The following is a 24,110-nucleotide window of genomic DNA, read 5'->3' on the forward strand; positions in this document are numbered from 1 at the left end:
TGGGTCAAAGAATTAAAAAAATGAGACACCCCTACAAAACATTCTTGTCTACTGCATTGTTAGGCGTAGCATACTTTGTCAATCATAGTAATGGCCTTCATTTAATGGAAGGAGGTCAGCTCAAACTGGATTTGTCCAATATCAGCTAAGTTTATGCAACTCAGTAGTGAAATAATTTTACAAAAAAGACTCTAAAAACAACGATCCACTGAAATGTTAGATACTATCATAAATGATACCTGTAATTTTATAAGGTAGAAAGTAAAGCATTGCTTCCAACAATAACATAACTGAATGTGTATAAATATAGTCTTATCGATGCATAGTTAGCACTCCTCCTGTCCCCCTTTGCCTACCCACTGCTTGTTGATTATCATTTAAGCATCAGTTGCATATTAAGCTGTGATCCTTGCTTCAAATGTTTACAATCCAGACTGCTTCAGAAGATGGTGTGGGCTAACATGTTTTCGGTTGGTTGGCTTTTATTTTGGGTTTTGGTTTTTTTTTTTTTTTTTATGGTAGCTTTTCTTGAACAGGGCTAGTATGTGTGAGTTTCTGGTTTTGTTTTGTTTTTTTCATCTGGACATGCCTATATATGGGCTTAAGAATGAAAGACGTGTTTCTAGAACAGATTGAGTTGTGGAAGATGTAGATAGAGCCGTGCCTCCTCAAGCAACTCTAGCATCACAAAATCAGTTTAGATCTGTCCAATAAGAGTAAAAAGGGATGTAATCCATGAAGTTGGTAAGAAGCCTCTTCTCTCAGTATTAAGTTCCCTCATACAGTTGGTTTGGAAGGAATATACATACATCTTAATGGTACAAGAGGATGTTAGCCAACAAGATTCTGAATTGTCTGTGAAGGAGAAAGTCTGCATTTTTTGGGAGATATCAATTCTGCTACCTGCCAAGAGAAATTCTTAAAGCTAATCAGTCTGGCTTTTGAAGACAAAAGATTTATATCTCAATAGTCACCGCACTCAGGAAATTATAATGATTTTAATTCACCCATTAAGCAAGCACTTTTCTCTTGCTAAAATGTTCTTGGACTTTCAGTCAGTTTTACATTAGGGTGCCTCTCTTCCTTTCACTTATCTTTCAACTAAATCCAGACAAAAGTGCTGACAGTGAAAAAACTTTTGAGTACCTTCTGTGAGTCATACTAGGAAGACTTAATCAAAAGAATCATAGAAGGGATCTGAGAGGTCCTAAGGGAGGACCTGCTATACCTAAATTCACTTTACAGGTTTCTGGCTAAGCTGTCTGTGTGAAGTTGTAGTTAGGGAAATTCAACAAGTCCTCCACATGATCTGTTCCAGTACTTCCTTATCCTTGCATTTAAAACCACATTTCCTCATGCCTGAATTAAGCTACCTTTTAGAAACTTAAGATCACTCTTCTTTGTCCTATTTGTGATGCAACTAATAGTAGGGATTTATTCTTTCTTCTTTTTGGCAGTCTATTAAGTATTGAAGGCTGCTATTTTGTCTCATCATTTCTTTTTTGAACTAAAGATCCCATTTATATTAGTTATCCTTCATTGGTCATGTTTCCCAGAGTTGTGATCTTTCTTGGTATCCTCTCAACCCTCTGAAGGTGAAAGCCTTGTTTCTAAATGGGAAACACAAAAGTGGATTTGTTGTGTTAGCTAACACTGCAGTAGCCCTGAGGAGAACAGAGTAATTCACAAGAGTCCTCTGTCCTCCACAGAGTGCTCCTGTTCATACCAGCAGGATGATGATTCCTTTTGCGGCAGTAGTTTACTTCAGATGCAGACCCACTGCAAAACTTAGATCCCTCTTTGCAGAACTGCTGTTTGGCATTTATGCAACTGATTCTTGTAGTGAGTTGGCTTCTACCTTTTTCTGTTGCTTATTGTTTCCTGGTTGTAGTACTTTGGACTTGTTGAGTTCTATCTGTTTTTTCTGATGACTTCTCCAGTTTTCAGCATTCTTCCAAATACCATGTATGTTCTTCTACAATGCTTACAGCTTTACCTATGGTAGTGTCATCTCCAGATTTAAAATGCATACTCAGCTTATTAAGAAAAATAATGACTAGCACCAGGCTCAGAGGCAAAACCCTGGCGAACTCCTCTGCTCATTCCATCCTAGTTTGACAGTAAACCATTGGTAACTACTCTGGTTTGGTTTTCCAATACCCATCTTTAAAGCAGTTTCTGTACATGGTATTTTCCTAAGTTGCGGCTTGGGTTTCAAAATCCCGGTTAGAAAAGTTTATCATCTCTACTGTCCCTCTCTGTTATCCTGTTATAGGAAGGCTACTTTGACACAGTTTGTTCTCGACAGAACTATTTAGACTACTATATATAATTTTAATATCTTCTAAGCTTCAAATTATTTTTTTCCTTTATTGTTTTGTATTGTCACAGAATCACAGAATAGTTGAGGTTGGAAGGGACCATCTGGTCCAACTCCCCTGCTCAAGCAGGGCCACCAGGAACCAGGTGCCCAGGGTCATGTCTAGATGGCTTTTGAATACGCCAAAGGCTGGAGACTCCACCACCTCTCTGGGCAACCTGTGCCAGTGCTCAGTCGCCCTCAGAGTGAAAAAGTGTTTCCTGGTGTTCAGAGGGAACTTCCTGTGTTTCAGTTTGTGCTCATTGCCTTTTGTCTTGCCACAATCTAAAGGAAAGGAGCCTGACTCTGTCTTCTTTATACCCTCCCTTTGGATAATTTTTTCCATAATCTGAAGTTAGGCTGACTGTTCTGTAACTCCCAGTTTTCTGATTTGTCCCAGTTTTGAAGGTCAGCACTTGCTTTGACTTTTTCTAGTCTCTTGGAACTTTACTTGTCCTTCACAATTCTCAAAAAATAGTGTCTGGTAGCTCAGGGATTGTCTCAGGTGTGTCCCTAAATATTCTTCACATCTAGCTAATTTGAAAACATTATCTAAGGACTCTGTCTAACTTGTTCTCTTCTTAGTGCGTCTTGTCTTCTAATCCCGCTATTGCCAAAGTTATGTTACCCGCCTGGTTGCGGTTAGTCTTTTTAATGAAAATTGAAACGAACAAAAAAATTAAACAGTTGGCTTCTCATATTCATCTGTTTTTAATGGATAGTTTATATTTGTATATACTTTTTTTTTTGTGCAAGACTCCTTGCTAATCTAACTCATTAGCTGTGTAAGTGCCATGGGAATTTGGTTTGTGCTTAACCATTGTGACTATAATCTTTACACCAGTATAGTGTATTTTGTTTCTTTGAAGAAAAAAAAAGGCTTTTAAAACTTAATACTGCACAATAAAGTTGTTAGACTGATAAGGGCATTATAAATATGCAGATTTACTTTAGAAAAAGCATCAAAGCAAAAATTCCATTTAAATACATATTTTCTCCCTCACCACAAATCAGTTACACGGAAAAATTTGTAACTTCAGGAGACCTGGTTAAAATGTGTTAAAAGTTAACTGTTTTGAATGGATATTTCTCAGTAATACCTTTAGCTGATGCTTTCCATGTGAAGCCAATGTTCTGCAAATCGGGACTTTTTACTTTTCTAACCATGGAAAAGACTTGAGTTTGTAAACTTCCAAAAGAGTCATTTGAAATGGAAGACAGTTGAAAACAAGTGATACCTTTCAGAAAGCAAGCAGTAGTACCAAAAACCCAGAATTTGTTGGACCGCAACATTGTCACTTCTCTTAGGCTGGAATGAAAAAAAATATGATGGAATGCCTGTGTACTTGATGCTTAGGATGATGTTAATATTTACCATATGGATTGGACAGGAGGTCTGTTTATTCTCAAAGTAAAGAACAAGATGATTTTTAATAGGTAATATGACAAATATTGCCTCTTTGCGCTGAACAGGAAAGCAAGTCATTGATCTTGCTGAACAAAAAAGTTAAGAACTAATGAATTTGTACCATCCTCTCATTTCATCTCCAATTGCATGAATAAAACAATAGCAAGAAAAATGCCATCCAAATTGTGCACATAAAGTAAGGCACTTCAGTGATTAATTTTCCCCCTGACTTCACCAGGGGTATTTGAGGGATATCTGCTGTTAGAGTATATGCCCACTAAACAAGCTTTTGTCACAGAAATAAAAAGAAAGCCATAAGCAAAGGCAGGACATATTTCTTTGTTTCATGAAGAATAATGCTGAGGTGATAAATAAAAATAATATAGTTGATTGCAGTTGTAATCAGTTGTGTTGTCTTAAGCATTTCCAGTTAAAAGTAACTTTCTGATATTTTGGTCAGTGCAGCTAGTGTGGTAAACCTGCAGAAGTAGGGGGAGGGTTCTGAATATAGGGGCAAACGAATGAACATTTGTATCAGCACTGGAACAGCTTAGGTAAAGTATATGGAGCACACAGTGATAAATAAAATCTCTGGAAGTGAAGCAGAGTATGTGGCAAGGCACACAAGACATCCATGTTAAAGATTACAAGTGTGCTAGCAGTGTGTTGTAGCTAACGACAAATAAAATTCCTATTTCAATTCAGTCTTCAAGTTTCTTAAAAATAATTTCTGATAATGCAATTTCAGTTTCAGAAATTAGTATTTTACACATTCAAATTCATTCACATGGATTTGATAGGAAATATTTCCGGTTCATTTAGGCTAGCAGGTTTTGAAGAAGTCTTCTAATTTTGGCTGCCTACAAATGCAGAGTTGGAAAATAATTAGATATTGTGCCTTGTCAGAGAAGCTGTTGCAGTGATGAAAAATGTTTTTTAACTCCTTATTATCACTGCTGTGGGGTGGAATTTTTCATGATAGAAGATTCTTTCTCTGTTGAAAGTAAAATTTAACATCACAGTGTTTGTATAGCCGAAATATTAATATGGAGGTTTGTGTGAGATGATTCTGACAAAAAAGTTAGCACTTGGAGAAGATATAATCTACTCATACACAGTAAGATCATGAAACACAGCAAAAATCTTGTGTTACTCTTTGTATTGAGTAAAAGAGCCCAACCCCATCCAAAGATACTGCTTCTCATTAGGGTATGTTCACCCTACCCTCAGTACTCAAAATCTGTAATTTATATCTGGTCATTCATGAGTAAGATTCATCTTTCCTAACTTACACATTTCTAAGATGGGTCACAGAAATGAACATGTTCCATTGACTGTAGAAGGACCATGGGGTCAATAGTTCATATGTATGCATCATATTTTTCGCTATCTAGTACTAGATGAGTTCAGTCCTGCCAACAGTGTCTTTAAGTTACGCAGACAGGAGCATGTTTGAAGATAAAGTAGGAAATACTTGAAGCAACATTTTGATTATACAGAAAATCTATTTACCTTTTTAGAAAAACTTTCTGGGACACTTCACTGAATTTAGAAACAAATAAGGACTTTGAAAGTTATACACACAGCAGAATGAAATATTAGTGATAATACATGAATTCACAGATACCTTCCTTATTTCTAACTTACAAGGCATCTTTGGAGTAGTACATCAATCTGAAAGCATTCTTAGGCTGGGTGAAGCTATTTGGGTTCCTAAGAGCTTGCAAGATTGTCTATTTTATTGATTTGCAATAAGGCATAGATTGCTTTAATTGTTCATATTTTACTGTATGTGGCTTTTGCTTTGTCCTTATCCTAGTTTCAGAATTGGAGAACGATTTTTCAGATGAAAGAAAATCTAGCTTTTTCTATATTTTATACCCCAGTCAAAGCATGGTTCTCGGTAGAAAAAAAAGATATTTAGGTATTTGCTACCACAAATATTTGGCACAGAGTTGAAATAGTATTCCTAATCTTTATCACGAGTGGAGGACTGGTTACTGGTAAGAAATCAAATCAGAAGATAAGATGTCTCAAAAAACCATGCATTTACAGTGACAGATATCTTAGTGCATGGGATAAAACTTTAGGATTTTCTATTCTGCACATACATCACTGTCCATCTGCATCAGGAACACATTGAACAGGAAGACATGCAGAACAAGACTGAAGTAGGCACAACCATGACGACAGAAGATTTGAAATTACTTAAACCTCTGTGAAACACCCTATATCCCTTTCATTTCTGGAAACTATATGATAGTTACCCTTTTGAACATGTTGTAATTACAAGTCATAGCTGCCACTGATTCATCAGAAGGGTTGGGTGAATTCCAGTGTATATCAATGCCACTATACAGGATGGTACCATTTTCCTTTTACTGAAGAGAGTGAAACTTAGTTCTGCAAACAGAAGATTACTGGTTTTAATTGAAGGCATGAATGCAACTGAAAAGTAAAATCTTATTAGCTGCATTAAGAATTAGCAACATGGAACAAATTGCTCTTAACATTAAAAACTAAAATCGGTACTGCATTTGGAGTAATGATCTACTGATTGGCCTGAGGACATTGCTAGTGAGGGAAATGTCTTTAAGCAGTGGTAAAAGGTAGCAGCCTAAGGCTTACAGTAAAGTGGCTTACCAACAACCACAGACATCCTTGATCCGTCCTCCTTGCTTATCTGTAGGATACAGCTGTTCCTGAAACCAAGTTAAACGTTCTCGTCTTAAAGAAATAGATTGGCAGGGATACCAAAAAAATAAACATCTATCCCCTACACACAGACCTCAAAAAAAAAGCAAAACACAGCAGAGTGATATTTTAGCTCAGAAAGAACTCATGAAGGCCATACAGTCAACTTCTGAGTAGCTGACAAGTAAGCCTTTTGATCCCCTGGTGATTTAGATAACTTTTCAGTCTTCTCTAGAAACACGCTAAATTTGTTCATTTTATGACACTTTTATTGCAGATTAGTTACTTTCTGGTGCTTTCTTGCCATTGTAAAATCTAGTGAACATAGAAGCTAATGAAACATTTTGGAAATGGAACATCACAGAGCTGGAGACTGGAGGCGTTATGATTCTGCGTGTTAGCATCCCTTAATTACCTCATGCTTACATTTTATACATTTGACAACAGGAAGAATCAAGAGCTTGCAAGTAAATATGTTGGGGTTCCTCCTAGTTGTACCAGTTCCTACTGCTCATTGACACCACCAGTCTCAGGAACTTCGTGTTCCTTATCTTGTCCCTATGGTGTCTTGATGTCAAATCGTAGCCTTGGGATATTTCCTCTTTTTTTCTCAGCCTTATTGTTGTTAACGTCCATTAAATGCCTCAGACCTCTGTGGTAATATTCCGTGCTATAAAGGGACTGCAGTTAGTCTCGCTGCCGATAGTCTGTACTTTTCTCTTCTACTTCGTAGTTCTGTCTGTAGTTATATGATAGAACATCTTATTGCAAGATGTTTTGGCTGGAAAAACATTCTTATTTATCCGGTATTCTGAGTTGGAAAGCAATAAAGCCTGTGATCAGACCTTAAAGTTGACCTTCTTTTGCTTCCCGTTACCCTGGGTATCATAATTTTGTTCCTTTAATCTTAGTCAGTTGATGGTGAGAGGAAGGACTGGGACTTCGTGATACATTTCTTTCCTCACTGAACATACTATAGAAACATCTGGTGTTTCTTCTTGGCTGAGCATGCCCACATGAGTGAGAAAGGCAGTATAACTCTCTTCTGTCAGGAGTTCAGATCTATTTCTGATACAGTTTTGGCATCAAAAGAAAAGCAGGGGAAAAAATGCTCTTCTGTTTCACGGCTTACCAAGGACCTGTTGTGTAGTTATCAGAATTTTGTTGATGAGGAGAAGATACATATTTATTTCCTTACCAGTATAGATTCTGCGTAGAAAATATGGTTTTAAAAAACAAGCAATTTTGTTTTGTTCTCCCTTCCTCTTTATCTGCACATAGTTTTCCTACAGCAACAGGCAGATTATGGTAATGTCTTAGAGGAGACAAGCAGTGGTTTGTGGTTACTGAGTGGGATCTTTGCCTGCAGTAAAATTTAATTTTCCAAACTAAATGTGACAACAGAATTGCATACATAAACTGTTCACGGGAGCTGAGACCTATTTGCAACAAGCAGCATGGTTACATTCTTCCCATGACTGTGGAAATCCTTTTAGACTGTCTAGCTAGTATTGCCACTGTCTAGCTAGTATTGCCACAGTCTTTGAAGGCATGAGTCGCCTGACCCTGATGTGTGCGGCACTGAAGGCTTGCCCATGTGCTTCTCTGCAGGCTGTGCTGTAGCCTGTGTCATTTATGAATAAACTTGTAGACCCATAGGAAACATGGCACTTGACAAAATTTACAGTGGTATTTGAGCAGAGACAATATATGCTCATTTGAACTACGACCTTTTAAAACTTCATGACCTGCAAATTATTTTTGAGAGGAAAAAGAAAATCATGCCAGATAAGTTCATAACTGAGCTTAAAAGTGTTTGTACGAATAGTAAAATAAGAAAAGAGAGAAAATTTCTGTGACACAGACTAAAGAGAAGAGAGAGTTGCCCTGACAGCAAATGCTAACAGCATCCAGGGCTGTATAAACAGGAGCAGAGCCAGTAAAGACAGGGAAGTAATTAGACCCCTCTACTCAGCACATGTGAGGCCACATCTGGAATACTGTGTCCAGTCTCAAGTCCCCCAGTTCAAGGAAGACATCACTAAATTGTGATGAGGAGTTACAGGAGGACCATCATGATGGTGGGGGGCTTGAGTACTTGCCCTGTGAGGAGAGGCTTATGGAGCTGGGCTTGTTCAGCCTGGAAAAGAGATGGCTTCAGGAAGACTTACCAGCAGCCCCCAGTACCAATGGGGCAGCATCTCTTCTCCATCAAGAAGATGGAGTCAGGCTCCTGACAGTGATGCGTGGTAGGAAGATGAGAGATGATAGGTATAAATCGAAACAAGAGGTTCAGACTGGCTATAAAGAAAAACATTTTCACTGTGATGGCAGTCGGGCACCGGAATGGGTTTGCCCAGGGAGCCTGTGCAGTCTCCATCCTTGGGGATTTTCCAGAAACAACTGGACAAAGCCCTGAGAATCACAGAATCTCAGAATGGTTGAGGTTGGAAGGGACCTCAGGAGGTCATCTGGTCCAACTCCCCTGTTCAGGCAGGGCCACCTAGAGCAGGTTTCCCAGGAACATGTTCAGACATCTTTATAATGTCTCCAAGGATGAAGATTTCACATCCTCTCCGGGCAACCTGTTATAGTGCTCAGTCACCCTCACAGTAAAAAAGTTCAGACAGAACCTCCTGTGTTTCAGTTTATGCCTATTGTCCTGTCACTGGACACTGCTGAAAAGAGCCTGGCTTTATCTTCTTTGCACCCTTCCTGAAGGTATTCATATACATTGATAAGATTCCTCCTGAGTCTCCTCTAGGCTTAACAGTCCTAGCTCCCTCAGCTTTTGCTCATATGAGAGATGCTCCAGTCCCTTAATCATCCTTGTGACCCTTTGTTGGATTCTCTCCAGTATGTCCATGTTTCTCTTGTACTGGGGAGCCCAGAACTGGACAACAGCACTCCAGGTGTGGCCTCACCAGTGCTGAGCAGAGGGAAGGACCACCTCTCTCGACCTGCTAGCAACACTCCTCCTAAAGCAGTCCAGGGTACCATTTGCCTTCTTTGCAGCAAGATTGCATTGCTGGCCCATTGTCATCTTGTTGTCCACCAGGACCCCCAGGTCCTTTTCTGCAAAGCTGCTTTCCAGCTGGGTGACCCCAGCATATACTGGTGCCTGGGGTTGTTTCTCTCTAGGTGCAGGACTTCAAACTTCTCCTTGTTGCACTTCATGAGGTTCCTGTCAGCCCATTTCTCCAGCGTGTCAATGTCCTTCTGGATGGCAGCACAACCTGCTGGTGTATCAGCCGCTCCTCACAGTGTTATGTCATCAACAAACTAGCTGAGGGTACACTCTGCCCTATCATCCAGATCATTAATGAAGATGTTGAGCAGGGCTGGACCCAGTGTTGACCCCTGGGATACACTGCTAGTTACTAGCCTCCAACTAGACTTCTTGCCACTGATCACCACCCTCTGGACCCAGCCATTCAGCCAGTTTTCAATCCACCTTGCTGTCTGCTCATCAAGCCCGTACATCAAGAACTTGTCTATGAGGATCTTATCAGAGATGGCGTTGAAAGCCTCACTGAAGTCCAGGTAGACAATACCCACTGCTCTCCCCTCGTCTACCAAGCCAGTCATTTCATTGCAGAAGGTTGTCAAGTTAGTCAAGCATGACTTCCCTTTGGTGAATCCATGCTGACTAACTACTTCTGATTATTTTCTTGTCCTTAATGTGCCTTGAAATAATTTTCAGGATTCATTGTTCTGTCACCTTCCCAGGGATCGATGTGAGGCTGACCTGTCTGTAGTTCTCTGGGTACTCCTTTCTGCCCTTTTTGAAGATAGGAGTGAGATTTGCTGGGTCTTCAGGCACCTATCCCAATCACCACGATCATTCAAAGATTATTGAGAGTGACTTTGTGATGACATCAGCCAACTCCCTCAGCACTTGGGGGGGTGCATCCCATCAGGTGCTGTGGACCTATGTATGTCTACTTTGCTTAAATATTCTCTAATCTGATCCTCTTCCACCAAGGGTAGATCTTCCTTTCTCCAGACTTCCCCTCTGCTTCTGGGACCTGGGATTCCTGAAGGCTAGTCTTGCTAGTAAAGACTGAGGCAAAGAAAGCATTCAGTACTTCAGCCTTTTCCATGTTCTATGTTACCAGGGCCCCTGCCTCATTTAGCAGTGGGAGCTCATTTTCCCTAGTCTTCCTTTTGTTCTATATGTACATAAAGAAGTACTTCTTGTTACCCTTGACATGTCTCACCAGATTCAATTCCAGTTGGGCTTTGGCTTTCCTAACTGTGTTTCTGCATACTCAAACTTGCTCTATATTCCTTCCAGGTTACAACTTCTTTATCCATGCAGACCTCCTGGCATTTTTGCCTAACGTCCTGCTTGTTGAGATGGACTGTTCTGGAGCTTGGAGAAGGTGACCCTTGAATGTTAATCAGCTTCCTTGGGACCTTCTTCCCTCTAGGGCCTTATCCAATGAGACTCTTCCAAGAAGATCCCTGAAGAGTCCAAAGTCTGCTCTCCTGAAGTCCAGGATTGTGATCTTGCTTTTTACCCTGAACTCCACTATCTCACGGTCACTGCAGCCAAGGCTGCCTTCAGCCTTCACATCCCCAGTGAGCCCTCTTTTGGGAGTGTGAGCAGAGCATCTCTCCTCACTGGTTTCTCTATCACTGGGATCACAAGTTGTCACTGATGCTCTCCAAGATCCTCCCGGTCTGTTTATGCACTGCTGTGTTGTTCCTCAGGTTGGTTGAAGTGTCCTCCAAGTGGACCGGGACTGTGAATGTGAGGCTACTTCTAGCTTTGAGCAGTAAATTGGACTAGATACCTTCTCATGTCCAACCTGGATTATCCTGTGATCCTGTGATAATTGTTCATTTCTCAAATTAGCATTTGAACATACGATCATCTGTGTTTCTGCTCCAGTGGTGAGAGATTTAATGTTCAGCTAGCTGTGAGAGGTGGCTTCCTTATAGGATAATATGCCACTAGTATAGGGATACTCAAGTAACAGGTCATGGTCTATATGTAGCCCATCAGGACAATTTGCACACCACTCCTAACATCACCCTTTCTAAGGAGACTGTCAGTAGTGAGCAGTGGTCAAATGCCCTGATGGGTGCAGCCAGCTGCCAGCCTCCCTCTTTCCCAGAAATGGTAGTACCCCTCCGTCGCATGTCAGCAGGAGCACTTCTTGCTGGGAGAGAAGGAAGATGGTGACAAGATGCCGCTAGCCTTTGCAGTTAGGGTCATCCACACCTTCCTTGCCCATGTGAGACAAACCCCAGATGAAGAAGAATAACCTTTTAATAATTATTTTCTTCTAATTTCTGAACATGTTGGGTGAAAATGATGTAAGGACTATCTTGATTATTGTCCTAGACAGCATTGTATCAGTAGGATAGAAATATAACCTGGATGTGCATTTAGTTGCCTCTTCTTTCCTTTCATACCACTTTCTGCCTGGTCCTTTCTAATACTATGAGGGAAAATACACATTCAAATGCAAAATCATATCTCTAACCTCATTCTAACTCTGGGTGCTTATAAGGTATTCAGAGAACTTGAATGAGTATTAATACTTGTAATAAGATGAGAGTTAAGGTTTAGTGCATAGCATGAATTGCAAGAGAGGGATGCAGATAATTGTTTTCTTTACATGCTGGAAACAGAGGAAAGCTTTTTACATAGTAAAGTATACTACAGAAAGTAGCTGCCTGTTTTCTTCATGGACTTTTAAGTTTTTCTGCTAAGCGAATGACTATAGTCTAATCGGTTTAGCTTGAGTGGGTCATTCAACTTTAGTCCTTTTGTTTATCGACTATTAGAATATTCAGTTCCCTTCCCGACCGATTCCTGTAAATGGGGCCCACACTGGGATTACGTCTTAGTTTTACATTATCAAACAAGTTGGCTGTTAGGTGTTTGGACATTTAAAATCTTTGTTTACAAAAAAGGTAAAGAACCTGGTTGCATTCGACATGTATAGACGGTTTCTGGAGCAGCAGTTTATGCCAATACATCAATGTAAGGTTCCTGCTGTAGTTATCTAGTGGAATCTAATTGAAAGCTTTCATCTGATTCCTCCTGTTTTCAGTTGATAATTTCCTCTTACAACAGAGTAAATGTTTTTCGCCATTTCCACTCATCAATTGGTATAAAATGAGAATAGTCATTAATGAATCACATAAAATGTCAACAGAAAGAAATTAGCTGCTATTGGGCATTAGGAAGGTGGGAGAGTTTGGGAAGAAAAGCTTCTTTGGGAAAATCAGGGTATTTCTCTGGTCCCCTCTGCTCTCAGCTGTGCTGGATGTTCCCTCAGTAAGGCATCAGTTAGTTCTTGCTTCCTTCAACAGCTTGACGAAAGACAAACAGTTAGGGCAGCCAAGAGAAATACACTTTATGACATCATTCTCTGGTGGATATGTTTAAATTAATTAGTTATGCTCAGTTTTATTTCTTTGTTCTCTAATCTGTCTAAACTATGTTACAGGCTCCACTGATCATCTGTGAAGACTAAATAATGTGCAGGCTTGTACATGGTATTTTCTGACTAGGGAGAAAGAATTCTTGTTTATTTTTCTTAACCTATGTTGAGGAACCTTAACCATGGGAAGAAAATGGGGAACAAGTCTGATACAGAACTAAATGTTTATTGATGTATTTTTAAACAAGTGAAGTATACTGACATCGTCAGGTGAAGACAGTATAAACATTACTGCAGACTTCTAATTGTATATTGGCTAAGAAGTGGAAATCCTTTTTTCTCCCCGACTGTATAATATGTCTGGTGATTAATTTAGTATCCGTTATGAGTGCAAGACATCAGCGTTATGCACACTAAGTTCTTTCATCCTCAGGCCAAGAACCATTTTGCAGGCGCAATGCAAGAATGCCTACAGAGCTGTGTGGGTGTTTATAAACTCTAACCTGAACATCTTGCAGTGTTCTCAAGTGGGAGGGTAATTTCGCCTCTTCATTGATTTTACTGATGTCTCTTATGAGCAAGTAGTGCCATTTCCCTCAACCTGTGATGAATTGCGTGTGCTATACAATGTGGGCTGTTGCTCACCAGAGGATTAAGCAGGAGCAACAAACCTGCTTCACTTTCTTCAAACCTCTCATGAGTGACAGACACCTGCGTCATCTTGCACAGTCTTAACATTTTGATATATAAAACCAGCCTTCCGGTTCTTCTAGAGGAGACTGCCTAGGTTGACAAAAATGCTTACATTGCATTTGGATTGTTTACAAAAAACCCACTACATTACTTGTGCTGAAATCTTCAAAAGCAAATAAATTTTATGTGTAGTCTCAGCACTGTTAAATTAAGCTGTCCTAAGTACCTGCAGTAACCATGGTATCTAAAAGTCTGGATTACTGCAGCAGTTCTTTGTCTGGGATGTGGTACATACTGTACTTGGATTTTAATGGAGCCATTTATACAGATTTTATATTTTACCATAAAACTCCTCAAGATGAATGAAAACAAGCGTGGGCTAAATGTTTGTGCTTTTCAGTGCTCTTTCTGTTACAGCATCTTGCTGACTTTCTTAATTGCTAACTTATGCAGTTTCTTTGTCTTTTAGAATGTCGAGTGGTGAAATCCACTTCCTATACCAAAATAGCTTCGACTTCACGTAGGAGCACCACCAAGAGCCCGGGCCCATCCCGACGCAGCAAGTCTCCTGCTTCTACCAGCTCAGGTAAAGCAAGCAAGAAGTCTTTCTTAAGAACAGCAACTAATCTGTTTTGATACAATTGGCAATGTGCTTAAAATTACATGTTTCTGTGGAAAAACATTGTATGTATGAAACAGTTGATAGTAAAAATTCACTTTTCTCAGTTGCATCTGAGATGAAGTGTCTTCCCAATACAAAATAATTCTTCAGTGTTTTATAAATCATACTCTGGCATTACCACAGTTAATTTTACTTTAATTTCTGTGCATGATTTTGCTGCCAATTCCTACAGACTGACAAAAAGGTATTCTTTGTACTAGGAACTGAATAAGCATAATGCAGATAGTAGTCCAAGTTACGCAGCATAGAATCTGTGTCTGCAAAAGTTTTATCTCACAGTCTTTTTTTGTATTTTGTTTCTGAGGGAGTTAAGAGGCAGCAGTGAGGAAAGGATAGGTTTAAGACAATCAGGATATTGAGGAAAGGGGGGCAGGGCAGAGAAAGAATGCAATTACAGATGTGAATGTGAGATGCAAAGGTAGCTGAGGAGGAAATAAGTCAGAGTTGACCTAACAAGCCAGTGGTACAGGCTGGAGAAAACACAGCAAAAAGCTTTAAAAAGTTCTGTCTGAAGACCTCGCTTTGGCTGCCTTTGCAGCTGCTCCCACTAAATAGTCTATGACTAGTTCCCCCCTGCAGCTTTTTCCCAAGCAAAACAAATAAATAAACAAAAAAAGTGCATTCGATAATTTGCCAGTATTGGTACCTTAAAGTACAAATAACACTTGGTGTGGGCCAGTTGGGTAGACCCAATCCAGCATTTGCAGCATTGCTTGTGAATGTGGATTTGGCAAGAGGCAAACATGAGAGCTGTCTGAAAGCCACCTCACTCTTTCTGCCGTAAGTCTTGTGCCAAAAAGGGAGTGAACGTCTTACTGGGACCCGCATCCAGCACTATAAGGTCTTTATGGGGAGGTGGTGATCAGAATGACCCAGGTGTTCTTAGCTGGTTTCAAAGAAGGGAGGCATGGCCCAGCTGGAATGATATTTTTCACAAGAAGGCTAAGCTGAGGAAAAAAGCATCCTTGCTCAGGGAAGGAGGAGAGTGGGAGAGACACAATGAGAGACAGAGGCGTAGATGTGGGTAGCAGGGTTGGGAGGCAATGTGCTTCCTACGCATCCTAAGAACAGCTGAAATAGAGAAACCTGAAAAGAGGTAATAGGAAGAAATATCAATTGTGAGGAACAAGCCCAGAGTAGCTCTTTCTTAAACATATATTAAGTAGCTTTCTTTGTAGCTAGGTGGAACAGAGTTAAATTAAACTTCACCAAGGGAGGCCCTGTTTGGTGTGTGAATGTTATGGACTCTTTCTGGTTTTTTTTAATGAATATTCATTTGGGAGTACAGGTAATGGACACTGAACTGTATATGTTCATTTCTATGTGGAATAACTGTCCTGCTATGCATAACAAATGTTTCTGCCATGGGACTAGCAACATTTTTGCCATGTTGAGTATGTGATACCTTGTTGGTTTTGGTCCTGAGAGAAATAGTACTATTTTTACTTAAACATGCAGGAGAAGTGTAGGTGAGTAAATCTCAATTTCCCGCAGTTCAGTTTTACAGGGTCTGAGCAAAATACCATTACATGTTCAATCACTGCAAAAGATCAGGAGATTATTTTACAGCTTGTGAAAAAAAGGAATGTTTTCATTATGCCACAATAATAATTAATAAGTGATTACATTTATAACAAGAAAAGAAACAGTGTAGTGGAAATATTAAAAATGCAAACCATTTTGAATGGTTTGTGCTAATGAAAGATTTACCCATCTTAAAAATATCTTATGTAAAAACAATAAATTTACAGGAAATAGGCATATACTAGTTTGTCAAAAGATGGTCCATGTCCTTGCCTGTTTGACATAATCATTTGGACACTGTAATTAAGATTTTCGTAGAGAAAGGTATCAGACAAAGCCCTACAGGAATGTATAGGATGTTGACAGAGCAGTTTGTCAAACGGTAGGAGCCTGGGTGAAGAACTGGCTGAAGGGCAGGGCTCAAAGGGTTGTAGTGAATGGGGCTACATCTGGCTGGTGACCGGTGAGCAGCGGTGTTCCTCAGGGCTTAATTCTAGGGCCAGTTCTGTTCAATATTTTTATTAATGATCTGGATGCAGGAGTTAAATGCACCATTAGCGGATTTGCTGATGATACTAAACTGGGAGGTGCTGTTGACTCTCTTGAGGGACAAGAGGCCTTGCAGAGGAATCTAGACAGATTGGAGCATTGGGCAGTCATTAATGGCAGGAAATTTAACAGGAACAAACACCAGATTCTGCACCTGGGATGGAGTAATGCCAGGCACAAGTGTAAAGTGGGAGAGGAGTGGCTGGCGAGCAGCCCTGCAGAAAGGCATCTGGGGGTGCTGGTCGACAGCAGGCTCAATAGGAGTCAGCAGTGGGCCCTGGCAGCCAAGAGAGCAAACCGCATCCTGGGGTGCATCAAACACAGTATGACCAGCCGGTCAAAAGAGGTGATTATCCTGCTGTATTCAGCGTTGGTGTGGCCTCACCTTGAGTACTGTGTGCAGTTCTGGGCCCCACAATTTAAGGATGTTAAGGTACTCAAATGCATCCAGAGGAGGGCAATGAAGCTGGTGGAAGGGCTGGAAGGTATGTCCTATGAGGAGCGGCTAAGGACTTTGGGTTTGTCTAATTTGGAGAAAAGGAGGCTGAGGGGCGACCTCATTGCTCTCTACGGCTTCCTGAGGAGGGGAAGTGGAGACGGAGGTGCTGATCTCTTCTCCCTGCTATCCAGTGACAGGACACAAGGTTTAGACTGGACATTAGGAAGCATTTCTTTACCAAGAGGGTGGTCAAACACTGGAACAGGCTTTCTGGAGAGGTGATCAATGCCCCAAGCCTGTCAGTGTTCAAGAGGCATTTGGACAATGCCCTTAATAACATGCCTTCACTTTTGGTCAGCCCTGAAGTGGTCAGGCAGTTGGACTAGATGATCATTGTATGTCCCTTCCAACTGAAATATTCCGTTCCGTTCTGTTCTGTTCTATTCTATTCTATTCTATTGTATTCTAAAGTGGTTACAGCTTAAAAAGGGCAAACAATTGAAAATGTTTCTATAGAAGTTAATTTTAGTGGGGACAGTGGATCTGATTTGGCTGTCTGTGCCTCTTGCATTTGCTTTCTGCAAATAGTGGGGTCAAATTGTGTGAGTGTTACAGGAAGCCTATTTCTAACCTTACATGCATGAGTATTTACATCAATATTATTGTCATAAAAGGAAGCAATTGCCATAAGTGGGCACTTGCCCTCAAGAATTGTTTTTAGATCACATACAACTAAAACCAATCAATGAATAGATTTTAAAAATGCGCAATCTGATATTAGACACTACATTAAAAAAACAACAGTGGAAAGAAAAAGAAACACTAACTCTTAGATATTGTTAGACAAAAAACGAAGTTCTCCCATTAAATGCAGACAATATGTACAGATTTCACTATTCTGCCATCCAGTAGGCCTAAAAATACTGCCTATTTATTGAAATTATGTACCCATGACAGTAGCAGAATAGAGAAATTACCATCTAGTGCACATACGGGCAGATAATTTTTTCCATGTTGTTTACATTAAACATCTCAGTATTAGAGAGTCTCCTAAATGACTAGAGCATAAGTAGAAGTTACGCTTTTGTTATCATGTTGTTACTACTAAGTGTGTATATATGTATTTTTTTATTCTATGCTTTTAAACTGCTTTCAGTTCATCTTTAAATTACTGTAGGGATTTTTCTTTCATTAGGGACAAACATAAAAAGTACTTGAGAAAAACAGTTGATTCTTTGCTCAGATCAAAGGTAATAACATACACATTCCAAAAAGAAAAGTGTATCATTTTGTGAACAATTGTATCATTAAAAAAAGTTGAGAAAAGTAGGGATAAAGGGCCGGCAGAAAGCATTATTGATAGTGTACCCTTGAGAAAAAGCTAAGCGAGCTGTATGGAGAAGAGCGTGTTGCTAATTAGAAAGAATCTGATTCCTTTTGTTTGATTCTTGCCCATATCAAGATAATACACATGGATAACTACGTTGGCCAAAAAAGGAAAGTTGCACAGACAGAGACTATGTTAGAAAAATGTAGACATCTCAAAGTTGCATATTAAAACTGATAAAATCCTAAAATGGAGGGATATCCTTGAGTTATCCTTAATTCTCTCCTGTATACATCTCTAGTATGGTATAGTCTTTAATGTAGGTATTCAACATGATTTTTCTTCTCATCCAGCACAGGATAGCTGATCAGGATTCATCATTTTTAGAGTTAATGAAGGTACGGTCTTTGGGTCATTTCCCCATTGTTAGAGAAATGTAAATGTAAATGAGGCTAGGACATGTAGACAGTCTGCTTTGGTTTAAGCACTTAAATACTATCCTCAAGAACTGTTTCCTTTCTTTGACACAGAATTTCAAGTGGTAAGTGAATTAAGCCAAACTTTGGATTGAACTAAATGCAATGAAGTCCATGAGACCCTTGTTCTGAGCAAACAGTGGTATGGGGTGATGAACTTTCCGAAATTCGTCCCAATAGCTTCTGAAGTTGCTTACAGAAATCAAAGGGGTTATTTTGACGGGTTGGCTGGTTTGTTGGCTTTCTTTAATGTCCGTGTCTCATTTTCGCATCTCTTAAGTTTGGAGCAATACCATTTTACCAAAACTGGTGCTTTGAAGATAAATTCAGAAATGTTAACAAACTATTTTTAGAGAAAATCCTGCTCGAAGGCCCTCACCCCTAATGTGTAGAGCTTTCTGTTTCAGTCTCACCTTGTCGTGGTGGCCCCTGACTGTGTGCGGGAGCAGGCAAAGGACTCTGAGGGTCCCGTCTCCTTGGCGAGCCCCCAGCCACTGCTCCAGAGAACCATCTCCCTCATCATCTCATCTGGTACTGGGGGCAAAGGGCTCATTCCCCTTTGACATTCCCAAGGGTCTTAGATAACTTTCACCCTTTGGAGGTGCCTTTCTCCCTCCATTGCCTGTAAAGGCAGCATCTTTGGCGAGCCTGGAAGCCCCATACAGAACTTGCTGTAACAACACTGTCGGGCTTTGCAGGTACATGGCCATGGGAGTAACAGCATGGGAACAACAGGATAAAAAATACTGCCCCACAGGCTCTGGGTCACACTGCCACAGCAGCATGGGGGAAAGGGTGGAGCTGCGAGTGGAAAGCAGGCTGCAGGGTTGCAGAGAAAGACCCTTAGTAATGCCAGAGGCTACACTAGTGCTCAGTGCCACGCAGGTTCAAATCTGTACTCTGGTTAACTGAGGGCAAGGAAATATGTGTCAGTCTATAACGGAATGGGAGACACACAATCCTCACCCTTTCTTGAGCTTTATAATCTACAGTGAGCAAAAAAGCTGCATCTGCTTTTACACTATTTCTTGACTTATTTAAGAGGAAAGTATGACTTTCCATAGGTGGTGTTCACCTTTCTTCCATCCTTGCTTTTTCTTTTCTTAACAGAGCATATGCTTAATGTGCTTATATTTTCCTGTTAGCCTCCCAGGCTCCTGAGAGCAGATGCATCCTATTTTTATATAAAAACACAGAATACTTTTTTCTTAAAAGACTACATGCGAGCTAGGAAGATCTGTGATAAGGGCTGACTTCTCCATTATTATATGTTTTGTTCACTTTTTTATTTACATCTGACAGTGTTTCAAAACAGTAGCGCAAGACAGAAATCTTGCTGCAGGAGGGTTGTTTTCTGGTTTTTTTACAAATGCATTTGAGGTATTGTCTGCTTCGAAATGCTTTCAAGTCTAAATAGAGAAGAGAAGCAGGGAACAAGGCAAAGAAGAGAAGCAGAGAAAGGTAATGTGACCTCCCAGGCAGGCAGAGGGCTGAAGTCTGGTTCCAAGTGCAATAGATAATCTTGCCTCTATTTAATTTTCCAGATGTCCTCTTAAAGCCTGTAAAACACCTTGATATTTTTTTGTTGGCATCAAATACTATTCGGGAAAGGACATCATAAAAGAGAAGTTGAATTTCAGTGAGACTGGGTGGTGAGTGACTATAAACTATACCAATATTCAGTGAACCTGTTGCTGGTGACTGAAAATTATGAATGTCTGACGGCTATTCAGTAGCTGTCGGCTTCTGTCCAGCTACCAATTAACACCATTGGTGGCAGCCTCAGCGCAAGTGAAGAGGTAACAGATTTGAAGAAAGCAGTGCTTACTTCTTCATGATCATTATTTTTAATCAAATCAAGAGCAGCATGAGACGGCTGGAATTATTTTACCCTTGGTCCATTAAATTAAGGAAAGATACTTCATTCGGGTCAACTCTGTTTTGGCCTCTGAAATCCCAATTCTAATTTTCAGGACTTGCTCTCAGCAAAAGTAGCTACTTTCTTTTTTTTCAGTTTGAGTACCTCCTTCAAAATTATTTCCTTCTGACTTCTCCTCCCCTCTGAGCTATCTCCTATTCCCCTCAAACCATCACCCAAAGTATTTCAGATGCTTGAAATCTTATTTGTAACAGCAATTCAGGTTTGGTGTTAAGAAGAGTTATTTAGGAGTTTCAGTTATTTAGTGCGACAAGTGTCTATTTCAAGAGTAACTGGGTTGGTACGTATCTATTCCAAATGACAAAGGGAACGTACGTGAAGAATGGATAGAGTAGGTCGTATTACCAAGGGCTATGTGTTTTTTTAAAAAATTGCACCTGGGCAAAGAAATTGTGAAGCTATATGTCAAACTAAAGCCTGATCAGAACTGTAGATCCTCCCTAAAGAAAAAAGTGGTTTAGGATATGGAAATTGGATCTTACTGAAGGCTTCTCTAGAACAGATGCTTGTGCTTTTCTCAGCTAGTTAGAAAAAAAGAGGTAGATCTGTTCCTCTGCAAGAAGATATGTTTTCATTTAGTTTGATAGTTCATCCCTAGGCTGTTATCCAGAAACAACCCTTCTTCAACCACCTGACTCAAGAAGGTCTTTTGGATCCCAAAGGAAGGAACATGACATATCGTATTGTCTTTGGCTAGGTCACATGTTTTTATTCACACTGTTATAGGTACTCAGCTGACAGGTTTTGTAATAAATATGCTGAAGCAAAACTTTCCTGAAGCCAAGAGTACAAACCCATGGGAGTGATGGAGTCATCCTACAGACCCAGGGATTTCCAGATGATTTTTACTTTGATCCTGGCTTCCTTTTAATTTTTTATTTATAGTGTTTGTATTTTATACTAATAATTAAAAAATTAAATTTTATGATTTCATAGCTTGTAGGAAGAATTAAGATTTAGTAAGAGAAATAGATTTGGTTAGACTGAATAGCTTAACCCTCTTAAAGGATTAAAAAGTTAAATGCTGAATGAAGAAACATCCTCAGAGTTGGTACTCCATTCACACAGGCTGATTTGAGAATCCTAGTCTTTCCAATTAGGCAAATCGGTTCAAAAGATAGATTTTTATTAAATCTTACATACATGTAGATGCTCTCTAGATTAGGTACTACATGAAATTAGCAGCCAAGATCATAGATATCAGCTGTACTCTGATGAAGTGCAGAGAAAAAACAAGAGGCACTTACCCACCTTCTGAGGCTACAAAAAAAAAATACTTGTGGACTCCAGGGAATTGTATCTTCAAGGAAGGCTCCTGTCTTCTGAGATCTCGGGCATGTCTGCAATATCTACGTGTCTGTATCACTTCTCTGCTTGATAGTGCGGACATAGCTAACTTCAGGTTGAGGTAGAAGTGCCATCATAGTGGCCACTCCATGGAGATCAGCGTGGGCTGAGCATGTGTGGGGTTTATAGTCCCTGCTGAGCTCTGCACTGCTTGGGTTATATGTAGCAGCTATCACAGGTAGTGGTACTTACAGGGACTCAGGTATTGGTGGCTGCTGGTATAGGAATGTAAACCTGACCTGAGGGTGATCCCTTCTGCTGACATTTCTAATCTGTTGATCGGTTGATGAGGTGAAAGCTCTGTATGGGTCTGTTAAGCCTTGCCTTCAATGGCAGAGAGGTGTTCTTTCTGTATCTGCATAACTTCTTGACATAAACTTCAGCAAAGATTGAATGTAAAAAGGACAGTTTAGCACCAGTCAAAATGAATGCAGTACTGATTATTTGGGATTTTTCTCAACCAGTTGCATGCTAAGGTAGAATCTACGAAGCCTTGTCTTTACTGAGGGGTGATAATGAGGATGCTTGCTTAATGTGGTGCTCTGGACAAACTCTCTCCTTTGCAATGAAGACAAAGATGATGAGATGTATACAAGTAGAATACAAAAGCAGAAGGAATGAAAAGGCAAGGTATGGTTTGTTCCCTAACTACTTTGTAACTACATAATCTTCCTGAGACAAAAATGTTGTTTTGGAAAGGACAGTGACAAACTACAGGAGTAATTGAGACAAGGTCAAGTAATGATCTCACATCACCATTTTCTAGCTAACAGTTGCTGACTATGACCTACACGTGTTGTTGTCTCTTCTGCAAATCATTCTTTCATTTTGTCTGTCCTAGTCATGAATAAGTTGTGGCTGCAAAAAAGCTGGTACCATTCCTTTCCCTTAGTCTTCTCTTTCCTCTTCACATACACTTTTGTGTCTGGCAAACCACTTTTGTAAACACACAGAGTCATCTCAACATTTTTTGTAGAGTACAAGATGCTAACACATCAACAGGCAGTTTTATAGGAGAGTATGATTTTAGTACAGTGCAGTGGCATTGGCAGCTTTGCAGACTGGCACTTGATACTTTAATTCAGCTTTTCTCACTTTTTATTGCTTAATAAAAAGATGCCCTATGAAAAACCTATTTATTGGAATGCTATCAAAGTACTTTTTATTTACAGCATTTTCACTAGTTTATAAACATCTTCATATGAAAACCTATTTTGCATTTATCTCAGTAGATGATGGTATCCAGCTTTAGTGTTCTATTTTGTGGGGGCTTCTACCTTCATGTGTGTGCCAGGTGCTGGAAAAACAAATACAAAGACAGGTTCTTGCCCTGCTATGCATCCTCAGCAAGAGAGGACAGTAAGGAAAGGAGTTCACAGCTAAGCAGTTGCATATGTCTTCTCAGAGCAGCCACAATAATTTTGTTATTGTTTTAGCTTTTTAATACGTATTTCACCTGTGAAATTTTGAATGGATAAATCTTTTTCATAAGACGATGGGAGGGCGCTATGTGTTAAGCTGAAGTCTCTGACCCCTGCCATTTTATGAATAAAAAGTGACAAGAAACCTCTTGCCTCACTCAGTAACATGATTAATCACAACAGTGATTTACCAATTTCATATGTCTTTATCTACATCAGGGTTCCCTGTAGGAACATGTGGTGTATCAGTCACTGAGAAATGCAGTGCAGATACTGGACAGGAACACAGTTTCCAATGAGAATGCATTCCACCTAAAAATGGATTTTAGAGCAGTTTAGACTATATTCCTGTACTTATCAGGAATGCATTATTATTAAATATTATAGATTTTATTCACATACTTGTTGCCATGTTATCTGGTCATGACCTGCATATGTAAGAATGGTGGTGTGGCTGTAAATGGAGTTCAGGAATGGGGGCAGAATCAGTCCAGTCTCTTCCTGCTACATGGCACCTAACATCAACTCTATTTGCAAATTCAGTATAATGACTCACAAGGAACTAGAGTCAGAGGTGGAATGGCCAGCAAGCCATAAACAAGAAGATAAAAAAGGGGGGCCCCTGGAGTGGACTGGGGAATTATTAGGAATTACCATTTCTTCTCTGTTGTGATGCTTGTCTTAAGCATTACATTAATAATACCAGTAGAAATAGTATTGTATATCTACAGGTATGCAGAGTGTCCAGAATACAGACAACATGAAGTGCACAGAGAGTTCATTCTGCCCCAACTTAAAGCCTAAGTAGACAAGTGGTAGAGATGACATGACTTGTCTGATGTTGTGTAGAT

At 39.9% G+C, this 24,110-nt stretch overlaps 1 protein-coding gene across 4 annotated transcripts in view; it reads left to right on the forward strand.

Annotated features, from left to right (window-relative positions):
- Positions 1-24,110, forward strand: part of DCLK1 (doublecortin like kinase 1) — a 249,765-nt gene that overhangs the window by 158,121 nt on the left and 67,534 nt on the right. For all 4 annotated transcript variants that reach the window (XM_072850361.1, XM_072850364.1, XM_072850363.1 and 1 more), the window contains one exon: positions 14,025-14,141. In XM_072850361.1, coding sequence (XP_072706462.1) covers positions 14,025-14,141 — 117 coding nt within the window. The remainder of the gene's footprint in view (positions 1-14,024; positions 14,142-24,110) is intronic.

The sequence above is a fragment of the Ciconia boyciana genome, chromosome 1 (assembly GCF_034638445.1).
Source record: "Ciconia boyciana chromosome 1, ASM3463844v1, whole genome shotgun sequence".
In the NCBI taxonomy this organism is placed as follows: domain Eukaryota; kingdom Metazoa; phylum Chordata; class Aves; order Ciconiiformes; family Ciconiidae; genus Ciconia; species Ciconia boyciana.